The 19,797-nt window shown below is 41.2% G+C and overlaps 1 protein-coding gene across 4 annotated transcripts; it reads left to right on the plus strand.

Annotated features, from left to right (window-relative positions):
* The first annotated feature begins 1,262 nt into the window (after nt 1-1,262).
* Nucleotides 1,263-18,568, plus strand: TPD52 (tumor protein D52). Of its 4 annotated transcripts, XM_009864958.1 has the most exons (8): nt 1,263-1,732; nt 5,403-5,518; nt 7,132-7,280; nt 8,194-8,295; nt 9,286-9,312; nt 15,177-15,218; nt 16,607-16,655; nt 17,711-18,388. In XM_009864958.1, the coding sequence occupies exons 1-8, from the start codon at nt 1,561-1,563 to the stop codon at nt 17,825-17,827; spliced, it is 774 nt and encodes a 257-aa protein (XP_009863260.1). In that variant the 5' UTR covers nt 1,263-1,560; the 3' UTR covers nt 17,828-18,388. The 4 variants fall into 4 exon arrangements, with proteins under 4 accessions (XP_009863260.1, XP_009863262.1, XP_009863261.1 ...); XM_009864960.1 differs by lacking the exon at nt 15,177-15,218; XM_009864959.1 differs by lacking the exon at nt 9,286-9,312.
* Nucleotides 18,569-19,797: the final 1,229 nt, after the last annotated feature.

The following is a 19,797-nucleotide window of genomic DNA, read 5'->3' on the forward strand; positions in this document are numbered from 1 at the left end:
TGAACTGTGCAGTATTTCTGGCAGGTGCCACAGCCACGTGTCAGAAATGCAGAGGGGCATTGCATTTTCTTTTTTCGGAATATAGTGGAGACCTGTGTTTCAGGCTCCAGCACTCTTACTGTTCTGAGCCTGCAGGGAGTCTTCACCAGACGCTAATGTAGGTCTGTAGCCTAAAGGAACTGCTCTTTAATTGGCTGGAAGGTCTGTTCCTTCTCCCACCGACTGCAATGGAAATGGAAGTTAAAGCTTCAGAAGTGGTCCGCTTTCTTCTTGTGTCCCCAGGGAATACATTGCCCAGGCTTGACTTGCTGCAAGGCTCCTTCACTTCAGTGGCTTTGAGCAGAGGGTGGCATAATGTCGCTGATTAGCTCTGTCTTAAAACATCACTCTTACAGTGGAGGAAGAGATTAACTTGTATTTGATTATGCCTCCGCTGTGTGTAGGCTGCAGTGAAGAGCCCAGGTGAAGGTGTGCGGTTGGAAGGAAATGGTTGCTCAGCTATAAAGGTGGTCTGAGCTGCTAGTAAGCTTGAATTTTTTTTTTATTTTTTTTTTCAGTGAAAGAATCTGACCTTGGAATTAAAAAAAAAAAAAAATGTAGTGAACAACTGCAAAACTCTGCTGAGTGGCTCTTTTAGGTGAGAAGCATTTCTGCTTCCCAGGGCTGAATCTTATACTTCCAGTATGAAGTAAGATGGCTTATGTAAGTTGATCTTTCTTTGTGGTATATATGTCAAAACAGAAATACATTTTGCCAGGATAATGTATTCCAGTGTTACCAGTTCTTGGCATAACCATGCTCTAAATGACATGGGCTACAGCACTGAGGACGTAGGGCAGTGCATGTCAATAATCTTCAAAAAAATATCAAACCTCCCAAATCCCTCGTACCCAAATGTGTTTAGCCTTGTGGGCAAAAATCATAATGCACGTTAGCATGGTCTTAAAAGACCTGGGTGATGTTTATAGCAGAGCCTTCAGCGATGAGTGCTGCCTTGTCCTAATCTGAGCTCGCACTACGCTGTGATACTGGGCAAGCAGAGACTGGGTTCTGGCTACTGGTTTTTACACTGGTGGAAGCAGCTGGAGAAATAGTTACGCACGCAGAATTTTCCATTAATCAGAGAAAAAAGTCCTACACAGATGGCATATAGGATAGATTATGGCTAGTAATCCTTTTGTGTCCTAGAAGATTAAGGATATCCTGGTGTAGCTGCAGTCAGCTGACCTTTTTTTATTTAAATGATTGAAAATTCTTGATGCAGTTCTGCAGAGGACCAAAGCTATTCCAGGAACCACAAGCAGTGCACTGTGAATGTTTGTTAAAGGAACGGTCTGATTAAGTCCAGCCCTGGTTATAAATTTACAGGAACTTAACTTTGTGCCATGTAAACAGCAACAGCTACAAAATGGCCAAGAAATCACTTGCTAGACAGCCCTATCAAATCTAACAGGGGTGTTAAGAGACCTGAATTTTATAAGGACATATAGTGAGTGTTGTGTGAAGAAAGAGAGGGTTTCTGAATCCTGCTGTCAGGGTTGCCCCAGAAAGCAAAGATGAATGCTTCGGTGGAAGAAGAGGATGGCTGCGCACTCTGAAATTTCTGGCATGGATCTGTATGAGGATTACAAATCACCCTTCGATTTCAATGCTGGAGTGAACAGAAACTATCTTTACCTGTCGCCTGGCATAAACCTTTCTCCACCTGGATCACCTACACTGGCAAAGTCTGGTAACTTCCTTCTCTTTTTCTTCTGAAACCTCTCCATAGAAAGCTTGGTGATTAATACCTGTGAAAAGGAGCTTCCTGGATTAATAATCTGTAAAATTTGGCTGAAATGCAGATGTAAACGAAGGTAGAAGTTGATATGCTGTTAACTCAGGTAGTTTATTAGCTTCAGTTTGTCATGTAGGTAATACCTCGTGCTATGCATTTACCAGCTTTACCTTATTTGTTATTTTTTAATTCAGTGTAAAAGTAGTTTGAGAGAAAACGAAGTGAACAAAAAAATTAGGAACAAAAAAATTAGGAACATCCCCCATCAGTCTGCAAGATTGGAGTAATTAGTCTAGTTTGACAATTAGCTTTTTGAGGGGGGAAGGTAGGGACTGCGTACTTAATGTGACTTCAGAGCTTTGGGTAGTTTTGCATCTGCTCTTGCCTCGGTACTGAAAATAACACTGATTGATGAGGACGCCTCTAAAACGTTTACTCTGTTACAACTAGCGTTTAAAATGCTGTAGGTGTTACTAACTGTGCTGAGGAAGCGGCTGTTGCGTGCTGCGCTGCAGCTGCATCAGTCTAGTGTCTTAACCCTACTAGTTTCTAGCTGATAGAAACTGTTATGTAGAACACCCACAGCACTTCCTAGTCTGGTTTTACCCCCTTTCCTTTCCATTCTGTGCTGCTGGAATGGTGGTCAGCTTTCATATCTGCAATTACTACATCTCCCACCTCTCCTAAAGGAGGGAGAGCAACCCTTTGTACCTGGTGGTGATGCATCACCAGAAGCACCAGCCTTTGCTGGACTTCTATTTCTTTTTCATTCTCTTTGCATGAGTATATGATTAGTGTTTGGGAGAAGCCCAAGAACTTTATTCCGTGAGCTGAAGAAATATGTCTCGCTTTGGCTTTTTCACAGAGATCAATGAAAAGCACTTAAATTTGATCTTTCTTATATATTGCAAAATAAATATATTCTGTAGCACTGTACATTACCGTGATGTTGGAGTGATTTTATAATCCTGTAACAGCTTGTTCTGATCTATGACAAGCACCTGTTTTCTTTAGCTTTGCCAGCTGTATAGTGAAGCCAAAATGCTTGTTCAGAGTGCCTGACACAGAATATCTTTAAAGATAAAGCTTTGTGAAAGCTAACCTTTCGCCACCGCCAAAGGCTGCTCATCTAAAGTGACCAGCACTTCCTTAAACTGCTAATGGTTATTGCTAATCTCTGAATTCAGGCCAGAAAGAGTTAGGAACTGCTGGTCAAAATAGGGCGTGAATTTGGGTTAAAACCAATGAAAGCAAACCCCAAACCAGAAGACCTGAGTGTAAATTGAATCGCTTTAATGCTTTGCCTGCCCCAGCAGAATAATAGGGACTTAAGTGCTGTTTCCTTGAACGTGGGTGTGGAGTCCTAGTCAACTAACTTGTTCATGTCTTTATTTGGATCATTTAAGTAGAGTTAATAAATTGCTCAGATAATATGTTAATTTTAGAAAAAACAGATGCCTAAAAACTGACCTTAAAACTAGGTAAGTTTTCCTGATGCTAGATAAGTCTTCCCTTTTTTTTTTTTTCCCCCATCAGAATTTTTACTCTGTTTAGGAGCTTGAGATGTGAAATGCTCGGGGAGATGCCAGAAGAAAGACTCACAGGAAGGTGTTTGCGTACTTCAAATGGAGCTAAAGAAAAAGTAATAAATGGGAGGGGGGCAGAAGGCAAGGAGAGGAAGGAAGGCATGGTTAGATGTACGGGTGAGGTATGGAGGTCTCTGAGTAGCAGTCGTTTCCTCTCTTCCTAAAAGATCTAGAAATAAGGAGGGGAGGAGAGATCATTCCCTTGCTTCCTAACGTTGTGTCTTAAGTTCAATGTAGGCAACAAGCAGCACAAACTCCCTTAAAACACCCATTTTCAAAAGAGAAGGTCCATTCCCAAAACAGAAGCTATCGCTGCGGGAGGCAGTTCAGCACATTCTCCTGATGCTGGATTCACTTGATCTATTTTTGGTGAGATAATCCAGATGACTCTTCATAACCAGATTGAACAGACTTTCAGCTGGATGTGCTAATGCTCTTGGAGTCAGTGTGATCTTTGGTACTTGCAAACTTTCTGAAATGGTTTTTGCAATGACAAGCTCTGTGGTCCCTGAAAGACCTGTAGATGGAGAACAAGGCCAGGAGTCAGAGGCTAACAGATTGCGGGCTGTAGGGTGTCAGGGGAGAACGCAGTTAAAATTTAGTTTTCCTTCAATATAGGCATGTGTAATTAATAGGATAAATAGCAATTTGACAAAAAGGTGTGTCATTCTTAACCGTTTGATGTTGATGTATGAAACAAAAAATATCTGTTTGTGAGACATGAGCCATGTTATTTTTATTTTTGGTGCTGTAACGCTGTGCTTTGGTTTGGGCATTAGATTCAAACTGTTTTTCTGCCCTGGATTTCTGCCAGAAAACAGTGTATTAGGAAACCTGTAGGAGCTGCATAACGTTTGTATGGAAGACAGATGTAAATCTCTGGGAAAACGTGGTACAGGTTTCATAAATAAATGCAGAATGGGGAATGGGCTCTTGGTTGCTTTCTGGATGCTTCCTTCTTAGTGTGTTCTATGGTAACATCATATACAATTCTTTTGCCTATGCAGCAGTGTGCTTCTACAGGACAAGTGTTGTGGACACAAATACAGACAAAAACCGTATGAGTTTGGAAAGAACCTTGGAATTTTTGGAGCTTTACCTGACTTCAGTAACTCGATCAAGAACAAGGCCTCTCTTTTCCTAGGCTTGACAGCTGCTAGGAGCATTTTTCATAGAATCCCTACAACTAGTTACAGGTAGTTGATGGAGACTGTTGGGATGTTTGGGATTTGGCAAGTTTTGGTTTCTGGATTTGGAAGGAGAAGAGGAGTTCGTCAGTTTTGGTTTCTGGATTTGGAAGGAGGAGAGGCAGCAGTGTGAGCAGATGCACAATCTGCACCAGTCCCTTCTCAGCACTCCACTGCTTTGTTGAAGGGATGACCTTCCTTTTGTGCTCAGGCTCCCTCTCCGGGCCTCTCATCTGTCTTGAAGTCTGGGAGCAAACCAGCATCTTACTTCAGATTCCATGATATCTGCAGCTTTCTACTCACAGTGGTCCCAGTTACTAGGAAGAGAGAGGCTGAGCAGCATTCGGGGAAGAGTTTGTGCTTGCGGTGCCACCTTTTCCTTCACTGTTGCTGAGCTTGCCTATCCCAATGTGCTGAGAATGAGTGTGTTTTTTAATCTGATATGGGGAGGGAAGGAGGCTCTGCATTGGTTTTGACACCTCCAGCGCTTCCAGAATTTCTGTGCTGCTTGATTGAGAGGGCAAGACTCCTGGGTGGAGGTTGTGTAAGAACCACTGGATAGGAACTTGCATTCTGTGTCTTGGTTTCTCTGAGTAGTGGGATGTGTTGTTCTCTAGTCTCCTCTTACAGAAGCAGTTGCAATCATAGTAAGCTTTACTACAGCTTGATAGAATGGCACAACCAGTAAAATGCTTCTGGTTTCCTGTACGCTGTGGTACTTGGGGAGTGCGACTTTGGTGTCCTCTCTTGAGTTTTCTTAGTGCACTGGCACAAAAGGGCTGCATATTACTGTTAGCTGCTGTCTGACAGACACATGGATTATCTGACTTTTAATGGTTTATTCATCTCAAGGACTGCTGAGAAGTGACTCTATACCCGAGGTTGGAGAGGATGCTGCTGCTACAGTTGGTATGGCAGAAACACTCTCAGAAGAAGAACAGGATGAGCTAAGGAAAGAGCTTGCTAAGGTAAATCTCTTTCAAATAGTTTTTAAACTGGTTTTGAGAATGAAAATCTGAGATAATGCTGTCTTTGAATGTACAGTTAATGCTTTGCACATTTGTTCTGTGAGTATCTAAAAGCCAGGCACACACAGTACTCATGCCTATTGTGGGGAGGGAAAGTGTTGAGATAATAACAGCCAGTTCTACTACGGGGAATTAAGGTAGAAGTGCACAGATCTTAAAACAGGATGCGTAAATACCTAACACTTTTTTTTTTCCTTTACCTCAAGTGAGAAGGGGGTAAATAAGCTGTCAAAGAGAATGTGAGTGGAAGCCAGAATCAAAATATTGTCTAAACAGGTGTGGAATAACTAAAGCTGTTGTTTTCATGAGGGATGCTTCATATTAATGTAATCTCTGTACACACTGTTTTGCTAATGTCTAACCACATAACTATTCTTGTCCATAGTTCATATAGCAGAAATTTTTCTGAGTGAGTTGAAGTAGCACTCTTTGAAGGACAGTCAAATATTCAAACCTGATACGTGCGTTTCAAAAGTTGTCAAAGTCAAGCTTCACTGAGTCGCCAGCCTTTTTTCTTTTGTAGCTCTTAGTGACTTTAGGACCCTAATAAAAGACACTAACTGAAGTCCAAGATTTGCAAATGAAGGTTAGCTATGAAACAAGCATGTTGAACGCAGTCTTGGTTTTGGTAGACCTGAGTATTATTTCATGCCAAACCAATCAGCTAAAGATGGTGAGGGAAATCTTGTCCTGGTAGAGTGTCACGCTGGACAAAACAAAAGTACATTGGATTTATTGGTATTTCTTCAAAGGAGTTTAAATGAGTGGGCAGCCTGATACTCTGAAGTAGGATGGTCCAATTTGGATGATGAAGTAGAGTTGAATGTCTGCCTTACCTTTGTATGTATGGCCTTAGTGCCTCTGTCACACCTATATAGCCATTGTAAAACTGTTCTGACATCTCTGATGGTGATCTATCTGGCTGTGTTTCTTTGAGAAGCTTAAGTGACCATCTCTGTAAAGAAGGACGTTTACAAAGAACATGTTTTTTTAGGTGCTGTGGTTTTGGTTTTTGAGGGAATTTGTTTGGATTTTTGTGGGTTTTGTTTGTTGGTTTGTTTGTTTTTAAATGCTGAGTCTGCCACTATACCCACCTGGCTGGATCCAACCTGCAGTTACTGGCTTAAGCCACAAAAGAACCTTTCTGTTCAACCAAGTGGACAAAATTTGGATCAGACATGCTCTGCATGTCCTGATACTGGTCGTATATTGGTATCTTTTCTGATGTGAAAGGGGAGTGCATGCTTGGCAATTGTTCCATGTTTAACTAATCTTCAAGCTTCATGTAGGCTAATGTTGTCTAAAGGTAATGATTTATACAGGCTTTTAGTTACCAACTTCCTTATGCATGTTCCGGGCTGCAGGTAGATTGCTTTCTCACTAGCTCTTGTTGTAGACTGTGTTGGATTTCCCTTTTAGTATTTAGAAGCAGTTGTGAGGCAATGTTAAAAATGCGTTAGCTCTCCCATGATGCAGGTGATTTAATAAATATGTAGTTAAATGGCTGGGTGTATTATTCGTTAAGTCACCTCTCGTTAATTCTGCTTTCACAGGTGGAAGAGGAAATTCAGACGCTCTCACAAGTGCTAGCTGCCAAAGAGAAGCATCTAGCAGAAATCAAGAGAAAGCTGGGAATTAACTCGTTACAGGAACTAAGGCAGAACATTACCAAAAGCTGGCAAGATGTTACATCAACCACAGCGTATGTACCAGTTAGTGATGATTGTCTCAGCAGTTGAGGTGAAAACTGTGTAGTTCTTGTGTCGTGTCTAAACCTTCTCTTCTTATGAAATGAGTGTAGATAACAGAGAGTTAAGTTGCATTAAAACACATCTGGATAAATCATCATAGATTTCGTTAAAGAAGGCCACTATTAGCCATATCATCTCATGCAAAATAGGAATGGTTTACCATGATATGGGCAATTGTAGGACACTTTTTTTCTGACCAATCTGAGATACAATTACTGAAATACCACGATGACCTAAGTCCGACAGAATACCCTTCTTTTCCAGCCTGAAAAATTGTTGTAAACAGAGTTCCTGCGGGAAGAGTGCGAAGTCACAGTTAATGTTCTTGGCAAACACAACTATTAGGTTAAGGTCTAGCATGAACTGCCTTCTGCAATTATGGACTACACAGAATGCAAGGGGACATGCCTCAAACTTTTTGTCATGAAGTTTATGGCAAAACCATTAGGTCTAAGATTTTTAGGTGCTTGGCACAAAAAATAGACCTCTGTTCTTCTTCAGTGTGTGTGCATGGTGTTGTTTTCTTGGGGTTTGTTGGTTTTTGTGTTTCTTGGAGTTTAGTTGGGGTTTTTTGTTTGTTGGGGTTTTTTTCTGTTTTTAGAAATCCTCCAGTAGCAGAGAGCATCTGTTGTGGGGTGGGGTAGTAGGTGTGTGCGTATTGGTGAATTTCATCTCAAGTCTGAGGTGGCAGAGCCGCTGTTGCTGGAAGGGACTGCAGTGGCTCAGAGTAATCTCTTAAGTAGCTTGCCTGTTTGACCTCAAAGTTGAAGTATACCTCTGGGTTTGATACAAATTTATATATGCTGAAAAGTTCTGTGTGTGTCCTGTTAAAATAACTACAGACTTAATTTTGTTTGAACACAGATACAAGAAAACATCAGAAACCCTGTCCCAGGCTGGTCAGAGGGCTTCTGCTGCTTTTTCATCTGTTGGTTCAGTCATAACCAAGAAGTTCGAAGATGTCAGGTAGGTTTCTTTAGCTTTTGCCAAGTAGTTGTGGTTTTGATTTAAGCAAGTGATCACTGAAATAAATGTATGCTGTTAGTGTGCCTAGCACTTCTAAAACTCAATCTATGAAGGACCCTCAGCGTCTGTTTTAGGAGGCCTGAGCAACTTGATGCCAAATCCACTTGTATCTCCTCGCTGATGCAGAAAAGTTCTGTGGTGTGTATTTTATATTATTACCTCCACTGCTACTCTTACTGTTCTGGTAGAATTGCAGGTGGTAGCATCTCTGCCTGCCTCTGTGATGCACAGAGCATTGCAGTTTCTGTTTTCTCTGACTTTCTTAGCTTACGGAATATTATATTTAAACAACTAATGTCTTTAATTGTTTGTGGTTTGGTTTCATTGTTGTTTTCTTTTTTGTTTTGTTCATTTTTTGTCTTGTGTGTGGATTCCTTTCAGGTGTGTTTTATTTCTTTGTTGGCTGTTCTGCCTCATAGCAGTGGCTTGATTTTATTACCTTTTTAATAGACAATTGGCACTTAGTAATTTTTTAATATTGGCATAAAGCATATTTTGACTTTGTGTCAAATGACACAGCCCTTCATGCAAATTAGGTAAGTTCAGTGGTCATTTTTAGTGCTATTGTGAGCTTCATGCTCTTCCTGGATACAATGCAGTCATATGCTTAGCTTACAGTTCCTTGATTATGTAACTTTTACTACTGGAACATATACAGAACTCATCTCTGCTTAACTTGTGAATAGTGGACCACACTTATTTTTCAATTGCTGGACAAATAAAAATTCACAAATTCTAACAATATTACTACATTGAAAAGCAGTGTAATAAAATCAGCCCTCTGTTTTAAAGTGCTGCCATTAACCTCCTTCTTGCTTTTTGAAGTCTAATGAGAAAACACTTTGAGGTGCAGCTATACAGTTACATATCTTTCTTCAGATTTATCAGAACTTCCTTTCTCTTTTTAATGCTCACTCTGGCATTGTGCAGACTACAGGCATTTTCACATTCCTTTAGGTAAGGCGGGCGCAAGAATTGTTTCTGAAACTAAGCATGTAGTCAGACTGTCTCCATTAAAATCTTTAAATAAGTTTTGTCTGTAAAAGGTAATTTATTTTTTTTTTTGTCCCATGTTAGTTAGTGTAAAACTGAAGCTCTTCTAATGTCAGGGAAAACGTTTCCTCATGTTCATATGGTAACTATTCTAGAACATGAAATCTTGAGAATACATAATAAGCAATTAGTCTCTCTTTCTTGTAAGAAAGGAATTTGTTAACATGATTCTACAAATTCTTCTTGTAAAGAGACAGAATATGATTTTGAGGTCAATGGCATGCAGGATTCCTCATTCTCTTTGTCTGTACAGTGTTTGTGCCTGACAGAGTAGATTTTTTTCCCTTTTTTTGTGTCCGTTACAATGACTGTTAAGCATTGTGACCCTAATCAAATCACTAGAGTCTAAATGTTAAATAGTTTATGCATTCTATGTTCATAGTTTGTCCAGTGGAACAGTCACTATCTTTGAGCTGATTACTTTCGCAGCTGCAGGCACTGAGTATTTTAGTTGTCTTGTCTACATTGCCTTTCATTTGCTTAGTCCAAGATAATACTCGCTGTTAAGTTTTCAGTGGTTAAAACTCTGCATAGCAGCCTCTGTCCATTGCTCTCACCCCGTCTGTACACACCTCTGAGTCTTGTTTTGTCTTCTTTGTACTTTCCCACTAAGTAGCTAAAGACAGCAGTAGGTTCTCTATAGAGATGTTAGGGATTTGGCTCCTAGAAACATGAATTAGGAGCCGTAGTCCCAGGGGCAGCATCTGGGGAGGAGACGGGCAGAGGCACAGGACGCTTTCAGAACTCGGATGTCGAAGTGAATTCACTGTTTGCTCAAGTCGTAAGAATAGCAGCCTGTTGGAAATACCTCCCCTTTAGCATCAGTGAGACAAAAGGAGCCTAGAAGATGTCTATATCTTTTGGCTGCTCTGTTAGCAGGGTTCACCTTTCTTTCTTAAGGCTATGGTGTTCCCCCAACTAGTATTAGACTATTGCATTTTCCAAGGACAAGCACAGACTCACAGCTGTCCTTTGGCTTCAGGAATTTAATACCGTAGAAGAAGAGCATCCTAATTACCCAAGTTAGTGGTTAGGTGAGTGGTGAGTACTCTTTATCAGAAACTGGGCCAGTAGAAGGGAGCGTAACAGGGCCAAGAGGAGTCCACGCTGTTGGTGTGCTTCCTGGGGAGAACTATGACAATGGAAATTCAAGGCATTGTTATAAATTTAGAACCAGCTGAGTTTAAAAACAAAATTTAAAAAGGTGAGCAGAATTAGTGCTGTTCAAGATCTTAGTTGCACTTAAACAGGGGATTAAAAATCTCTGAGTTTTTTTGCTTTTATAAGGACCAAGTTCATCTGGGATTCAACCAGTGAATTTAGGTCCCAGGGTTATGTGACTACACAAGTGGTGTCTATGTTTAAGACTGCGCAAGTCTGAACTTTAGAAAGTTTTAGATGCCCAAGTTCCTTCCTGGCAATGATAATTGATGCACCTAATACTTCCTGTAACAAGTACTGAATATGCAGGTGCATTTTTATTCTTAAACTCTTACGTGGCTGCTTCATCATGGCTTTGTTTCTCTTGTACTATTCTAGCTTAGGGAATTCTGAGCTTTAATGGCATGATTTCTGCTGTGTGGGACTATTTCCACATGTTCCATGCAGCAAACATTGCGTGCAGGTCTTTACTCTTGCACTGCGAAGTGATTTTGGAGGGAGTTGCAAGGGGAAGTAAGGCAGCTGGTGAAGCTGTGAACTTGGAAAGTACTGAAATAGAGAGGAAGAAGAGAGTACTGGTAGTGCAAAGTCAGTACATTACTGCTCTCTTTTTGTGCTTGTTTCCTCTGCTTTTTGTTATGCTGGAAATTATTTTTTTTCCTTCTTAGATGTCTCTTAATACGTTTATTCTCCTTTATAAGAACATCTTGAATGTTTGATGAGCTGGCCATCCTGGTGTAGGCAAAATCAGTGTTAGGTCCAAAACGGCAGTAGTACCAAGATGTAGCACTCTGCAAACTTCCTGAGCAATCGCGACTTTGCACTTAGCTCCTCTTGCACTGCACTGGAGCAGAAGCCCTCATCTTTGTCCTCTTCTGAGATTGCAGAATAACTTGCTTTGAAAATCTAATATGATCATGGAATCCTAAGTATCATAATTTATGAACCTATCAGCTGGAAACATACTAATCAAAGACAATAACTATGCACTTTTAAGCCCATGTTTTCCAGGCAGGGACTCTGGCATATCTCCTTGTGGATTTTCAGAATGTGAGGCAAGGTAGTAGCTATAAAATGTAGTTGTGTAAAGGATAAGAAAGCTTTTAATGCAATACAGAATACATGGAAGGCTACAGAGCAGTTTATTGTGCCTTTTTTGGTTTGTGGACTTTTTTTGTTTCATCTTTTTTTTTTAAAGCTAGGGGTTTGCTTGTGAGCATTATAATAAAGGCTTCTCTTTCTTCAAACCTCCCAGCTTGACGGCCTAGTTGAGTGAGTGCTTTGATGTGGTGTTCTGTCATTTGTGAAAACAAATACAAGTTCTTTTCTTTGTAAAGCTTTTCAAGGCTTAATCGTGCTTCTTACCACTACTCGAAGAACAGGTGATTTGATGTTAAAAAAAGATCAGCTGTGTTTATCTAATCCAGTTCTCTTGCAAACCAGATCATTCTGTGATAAAACTACCTATCACCTTACAATGACATCTTACAAAATGATTGTGGAGCGCGTTATACAGCAGCATGTAAATCCTTCGTGAATGTACAAATAGTTCTTCCATCAAGTGATCTCTCCGAGTTTAAACTTCCCTAGTGTTGTAGTTTGAGCGTGCCCCACTGGGGGGAAACAAAACTACACAGCTCGCTCACCCCTGCCCCTGTCCCGGTAGGGATGAGGAGGGAAAAAATACACCGAAAGAAGCTCGAGGATTGAGATTAGGACAGGGAGGGTCTTGCTCACTGCTTATGGTCACAGGCAAAGGGAACAGAGCAGGCTTGAGGAGAAATCAACCAGATCAGAGCAGGAGAGAGAGAGAAGGTAAATACAAGCAGATCTTAAACCACCCCTTCCCCCCACCCCTCCCTCCTTCCAAGCTATGTCCTCCCTCTGAATGGCACTGGGTAGGGGGCAAGGGATGGGGGGTGTGATTTGCCCGTTTTCCATGGGCAGAGGGTTTCCTGCAGCCTTTCCCTGCCACCACGTTGTGCCTCTCTCCCAGGAGGCAGTCCTCATCCTCCACCTGAGTCCATCCCACCACCCTGAGACCCACCTGCAGGCTGCAGTCAACCTGCTCCAGTGCGGGTCCTCCTTGGAGTCATGGATCAATTTGGATGTGTCAGTTGCTCCTGTGGTCTCTCTCCCCGCTGGCTTGGGGTCCTCCACAGGCTGCATCACAGACGCCCTCACCACTGTCAATCTCCATGGTCCACAATGTCCACAATCACCACGGGTGTCTCGGGAATGTCCTGCTCTTGTGCCCTTCTCCTGCGCTTCCTCATCAAACCTGTGTTTGCTCTTTTCTCGCCTCCCCCTCTTCTCCAAAACAAAACCAGATTCCTCAACACAAAAATAACAGGGCAAAATGGAGCCCCATAATAGGTTTCCCCTCTTGATTATATTGATTCACAGAGGCGCTCATTGGCCTGGACTTAGCCAGGGGTGGGCCCAGCTCATTTCCTGGGCTCAGGAAAGCTCTGGAAGTTTCTCTGAAGGAATCGCCCCCATCGCCCTGTTGCCCAGCCAGACACAAACCCATCACACCTAGACACCTGTTAAAAGATCTGCAATACACCATAGGTTATTGCTTTCCAGTGTCAGCAGGTCTACAGATTGTAAATACATATAGGGAAAAGAGGATAACTTTCATGCTCTTTAGCCTTAAACTTCTTGCAGGGAGGCACATCTTGCAAGGCGAGGGCAAGTGACTGAGCACAGCCAGCCAAAGACAATTAATTAGTATCAGCCTGGTTCTGTACGACCAGACCGTGTAGTAAACCACATCACAGTGAGGAATATAAATTACACTCCAGAAGACAGTCGGCTTCTATGTGCTCTGGAAAAGCTTGTGGAAGCCAAACCAACTGTGAAGGTGAAGCACAGCAGAAATGGGATTGGGGAAAGGGATGAAACATGGCCATGGGTTACTGACTTCAGCTGTGCATCTGCCCTAAGGGATCCCAGCCTTAAGGGAACTGATGCCATGAAAAGGCTGAAATCAGAACTTAATAGCTTTGATGTCTATCAAGCAGGCATTCTTTATTGCAGCGCTGGGCACAGCGGGGATAGCTCCACCTGGTGTGTGCCCCGAGAAGGGCTAAATATATAGCTTATATACAATTTAGATATACATATTCATGCAGTTTCTGAAAACTCATTAACATATGTTGCTGCCTATTCCCGCACTCGCAATAGTCTTTTGGTGGTTGTTAGGGGTCTCTGGTGGTTTTACTTCATCATAATAGTCTTCATTGGGCTGTCCTTTTGATGGACTCCATTCAATTAACTCCTTGTCTTTGTTAAGAGACCCTAAGGCTGGCCTAGGCTGGTTCTGCATATCTTAATGGCCTTTGGGAGTCCTGGGGCATTGCACCTTTGAAGATAAGAGCATCCTGCCCTTGGGGATAAGCTCTGCTTGTGGAATACTTTTGTCTCACACCTCTGTTCTCCCACTTACTCTGCTTGCTCAAGCATATTAAGTCTCCTACATACCAGCTAAAACTACAGTTCTGGCTATAACTATGGCTCCAGCTAAAACCACAGCTTCAGAACCTTGTATGTGTGTAGTTTTTTCCCATCACTGTATTCTACTGATGAGCCTCCTGAAATAACCTCTTAAAACTCGCGTTGAAATGAACAGAGAACCTACTTGCTTCTGTGAGTATATCTTGCATTGTGCTGAAATACTAATTGGAGTTTTGGAAGTGCATCAGATATGAGATTTTTATTCCCCCTCCCTCAATTACTTGGAAAGCTTTCTCTTGAAAGACGTCATAAAGCCCAGTCAAAATTTGACATTCAAAGTACAGCTATGAAAAACTGTAATCATTGGTATTTCTAAGTTAGTATTGTGGTATTTGACAAGAAATTTTAAAAATATGATTAATTTGTTTCAAGAGTAAACTGGGATTTTCTAGAATATGAAACTAAATTAGATTCCAGATGGTCCTGAAGTTATTTGAGAGCTCTTTAATCTATATCCAGTCATCTTCTAGGAGTAGGTGTGTTGTCACTAAACAAATGGTAACTGTATAGCAACACAGGTTACAGAAATCCTCCATGAATTTCGGAACAGGGTTATGCCCCCAGCATAAACCTTACCTTGAGTATAGATTGATGTGACTGCTCTTGCTAGTTGATTTATATTGACAGCTTGGTAATTTGTATTGATGAGCATGGAAATCTTACACCGAATTGAAACAGAAGCCTTTGGAATGTCGGAATGTCTTCCCTTCAGTAGGAAGATTAGTTGACGGATGAGGCTCTTGAGTGTGTACTTTATACTTGATATTGTCAAAACTGTAAACACAGCATGACTCTCACTGCTTGTGAAACTTAATGAGTAAACAGACTGTTGCAGCTAAGCAGAGTACCTACTAACTAGCATGGCACTTGAATCTTTCTAAAAAGGAGAAAAGTTGTTGCAGCTTTTGCTCTGATGTACTTGTGTGTGTGCATGGCTAAGCAATTTAAAAAAAAAAAAACCAAGCGGTTATTACATAAGAGTGTATAAAACTGGCTGTCTACCAGAGGTAATACCCAGAATTCAATTTCTTCTGTCTTATCACTTAAACTAACCTTTCGCTTTCTCTTTTCTTAATGCTGGCGTTTAGTATACGCTCCATACAACACTCAATTAGCATGCCTATTATGAGGTAATGTATGCATAATCCAGCTGCTGGGTTTATTTCTTTTCATGTGTGGAATCAAGTCAAATTGAACTTAAGTCAACTAACATAGATTTAAAACAAAAGAAGAAAAACCCACCCAACTTTGTAATAGATTTCTTGTACTGGCATATAGGATCAAATTTGTTTTATTTCTGCTTAATGGTGGTGGTTATCACACATCTGTAATGTAACAGCATTTCCCTGCTGTTTGGAGAACTATAACAGCTTTTGCCTTCCATTAGAAAAGTAATGCTGCTAAAAGATTCCAAGTTTAAAAGGGAGTTTTAGCATCTGTTTTAAAATAATGGAAGTGAGTTAAAAATACTGCGCTTTCACAAAAAAATCTTTTGCCACCTTGGAGTGCTTGCCTTTTCTCTCCCAGATTAAGACCTCTTTTGTTAAAATCCTCCTGTCTTTTATCTTTATATAATAAATTTTTTGAGTCTGCTACAAATCCTTAGTCCCAGTCCAGTGAAGGCGAGCATTTTCCATCCTCTGCATAAAGGCCGAAAAGGTGTACAAGCTATTACACAAATTCACAAATGGCAGTGACAGCTAGGTGGAGCATTAGGCTGCTCTTCTGACCCTAATAACTAATACACTGGTTCCCCATACTGAAAATCCCAATCTGTCCTGCTCTTCATGTGCAGAACTGAGTTGTAATCACAGCTGTCTCCAGCACTTGAGGGGGAGTCTCCCTTAAATTTAAGATGTTAGCACAAAATGCTACTGCAAACTGTGTTTTGTTGTTTGTATATGTGGCCTATGAAACTATTTTTTTTTAAATAACAAGTGAAAAAACTCTGATAACAAGCTTTCTTCAGCAATAATACGATGGCTAAGATTTTCCCAAACAAATCCTTTAAGCCAGAAACCAGTTTGAAATCACTGGGAATAATAAGCTAAACTTAAAATACTTGCTGGTTCTCCCTTCCATGTCGTGGTGAAAGATCCTATCGCTGAGCCTGGCAGTGCTTAGTTGCCAGAGATACAAATGAGCGTGGTGCTGATAACACCGAGGTCGTGGGTTCAATCCCCATTTGGTCCCCATGTGTTGCCTGACCTAGTTGAGAGGTGTCCCTGCCCATGACAGGGAGGTTGGATTAAATGATCTCTAAGGTCCCTTCCAGCCTAGCCCATTCTATGATTCTGTGATCTTGAGTGTGTTTGAATTTTTCTTTCATAGTACTTTGAGAGATCCAGATCTAAACTATTTATGGGCTGCTCCGTAAAACAAGGAAAGAGCTTCAAACAAACAAAACTCATGTTAACATTGGAAAAAGCAATTGTCTGATTTTTTTAAAATTTATTTTATATTTATAGACTAAATAGATATGGGTTTAATTCTGTGGTTCCTTTTTTTATGTTCCCAGAAATTCTCCTACTTTCAAATCCTTTGAGGAAAAAGTTGAAAACTTGAAGGTAAGCATTACTGAACTGCTATGGTGATTGTGGAGCTGTAGATATGGAGAAAAGACTGAATAGGATGCTGAGCAGCCTGTTAGTTACTGGGAAACTGTTGAAGGTGCTTGGATGGCATCTTTTTAAGTACTGTGGAAATGGTTTCTCTGTCTAATGATTTGAGAATAAAAATGGGCTTCCTGCACTGCTTACAGGAGGATGTGTTGAAGAACTAACAGCTAGCTAACCTGCACAAACCACCAGGATAACATATCTAGTATTATGTATCCCAAATGGTCTAGGCTTTTTTTTCCTGTGTCTTCTTAAGGATTAGTACCCCTACACATAGTAATAGCTTGGGATGTTTCTCTTATTTCTGGCATTAAATATGCAAGGCCTTTGTGCCTTAATTAAAATTTACTCACAAGAGCATTAAGTGCCAGAAACAGCCATTAATAGCTTCTCCAGGTTAAAAATTGCATAAAAAGTAACTAATACATGTAAGTGGAACCAGATCTGACTGTTGTCATGGGCACACGGGGTTAGATGAGAGCCATGCAAGTGATCGTATGGGGAATTAGGTATTCCCTTGCAAGCTAATGGACAAGAGCACTCCTGCCATCCCACGGGCTATATACTGTAGGGGGAAGTGAAAAGGCAAACATGTTATCTGGAGAAAGCAAAACAGTGCCATGCTCCACTGAACAACTTGGGAATTGCTGTTGAAACTGAAAACTGTTCCGGGTTCTTTCCTGAGCAGTGCAGAAGTCAGTTTTAACTTACCTTTCAAAGACTAAGAGTCTTTGGATATGTGTATCCATTTTTAACTGAGGGTGTGTTAGCCTTCAGACCTCTTGGAATCAGGACTGTGTTTCAAAGTTAAAGGGAGACTGCTACTTTAATCTGCTGCTGGTGATTGTTTTCCTCATGATACTTAAAGACTTGTCTTTATTGGAAAAGCTGCTCTGCTCCAAAGAGTTATTAAACTGATGGGGAGGTACAGGTTTTATACATTTAAGCGTGTTTGGCATGCTGAGTAACTGCAATTTTATGTTGAGGCTCTCTCTGTGTTCTAGTCTAAAGTTGGAGGAAGCAAACCTACCGGGGGAGACTTTGGAGAAGTTCTCAACTCTGCTGCCAATGCCAGTGCCACAGAAACTATTGCAGAACAGACAGAGGAGGAGACCCACTGAGATTCCTGCCTCTGTCCTGCTACCCACTGCCAGATGCTGCAAGCAAAAACTAAGCACAGTTGTAACATTCTTTGCGCTCTTTCCACCAGATGTGCTTTTATTTAGCACGTAGCTATTTTACCAGATTAACTGATACCAAGCTTGTTTGTGGGTTCAAAATATTTTTGAAACTAAAATACATTGTTTGGGGTTTTGTGTGGGAAGGGGAATTTTTATGCCTTTCAACCATTTGAAGGACTTATCTGTAATTTGAAGGTAACCTTTAAAATAGAGCAATGGAAGAAAATTCTTTCAAGAACTTAATTGTACTGTACATATACTGTGGATACATAACTTCTTTTGAATCTGTAGCTGCTGCTCGACTTTATCATTATGAATCTATTGCTGCTGCCAAACTGAAGCTTGTTACTTCACTCCCTTGTGATTATTTCAGTTAAGTGTTGCCTGCGAAGGACACTGGGCTAGGAAGATTGCTCCCAGCTAAAGAAAGGACTTCTGCTTCAGCAGGCTTTAAACGAGTTCTCCATAGCAGGATTACACGTGGGTAGGAGCATACTGTCTAAGGAGTGTGTTTCTCATACAACAGCTGCAGAGAGGGTAATACATAACATCTGAAACTTAGCGATTTGTCTGTGGATTATCCACCTAGGAGACTTCTGACCATTGCAGATGGCAGCAAGGTGCCTGGTGGTGCTGGTTTGGTTCAGTTACAATAACATTATCAGTCTTGTTTTTTGTACATTGTGTTTATGTGGTGAGATACAGTCTTCTGAACTTTAGATCAGTTGTGAATAGATTCCTCTTAATTCACACAAGGTGGTGTCACACATTTACACTAACAGCGGGGACTGTAACTACAAGTGTGAGCACGAAAGCGGTTCTTTTTCAGGCATCAAGAGAATTGCTCTCGATTGCTAATGTTGTTCCCCTTGTAGGCTGACCATTGAAAACATCTGCTACAGTCTGTGTGTGTGTGTGCGCATTAAAGGCTTGTACTGCTAGCACCCCTATTCCTGTTTTAAGACCCCAGAAATCTGTTTTGAGAGGTGCACCATGTCACACCGCAGCACAGCTCTCTTCACAAGATCTGTTCTCCTTCGTGTTGCTTTATCTGATGTACTCTTCAAATTTCTTGTATTTTGTATGTTTCTGGCCCACGATGGGAGAACTTTTGGCATGTGTTTTATCACTGTGCTCAGAACTGGAAGCAAGCTTTGAAACAGTTGTCTGAAATCCATTAAAAATCCAACCGCCACAGACGTCTGGAGGAAAAAAAAAAAAAGGCTCCCAACAACCTTGTTAGCATGTCAGTTGTAGTATATATACTTAATTACATGTGAGAAGCTTAATAAAAATGGTATGTGAGGAATGTATTGTCCTGTGGATGTGGAGGATTATATAAACAAGAAAGCTTTCTGACTGAAACAATCCTTTAAATTTGTTTTCAGTGGTGCTGTATGACTGTACTAGGGCGGATCTGATGGCTGGGCAAAAAAGATGACTAGGCCTAGGTTGACTTCTAGTGGCTTACGTAAAATTAAACTGCCCTGATTGCATTGGGCAGTTCAGAAAAATGGGCTGAGAAGCACCCTCAGCTTCCGACAGCTCCGCCTTAACAAAGGAACGAAGCATCGAACGGTGCAGTGAGATCGGAGCTCTTGTCTTCTGCAGCGTCAGTAGCATGTGGGGCAGGCCCTTGGGAAGAGGACCCTAGTTGTATGGCTTTTTAAAAATTTATCTGGTGAACAGAAGGATTATCTAGTCCAGAGCTGGGCTTTCAGGGTTACCAAGGAAAACAATTTTTTTTTAATTCATTTTAAGGCCAAGTGGCCACACCGTTGGGTCTGTAATAGCTGCATCCTCCTCTGCCTGTGCCCTCCCCGTGACTGCAGGTAGCCCTGGGGCGGCTGCCGCGGTTTTAACTTGTATTTTAAGGGGTGTGCGTGTTAATGTCGCAGCCGGCATCTACT

Source organism: Apaloderma vittatum, unplaced genomic scaffold (genome assembly GCF_000703405.1).
Source record: "Apaloderma vittatum isolate BGI_N311 unplaced genomic scaffold, ASM70340v1 scaffold12452, whole genome shotgun sequence".
Lineage (NCBI taxonomy): Eukaryota > Metazoa > Chordata > Aves > Trogoniformes > Trogonidae > Apaloderma > Apaloderma vittatum.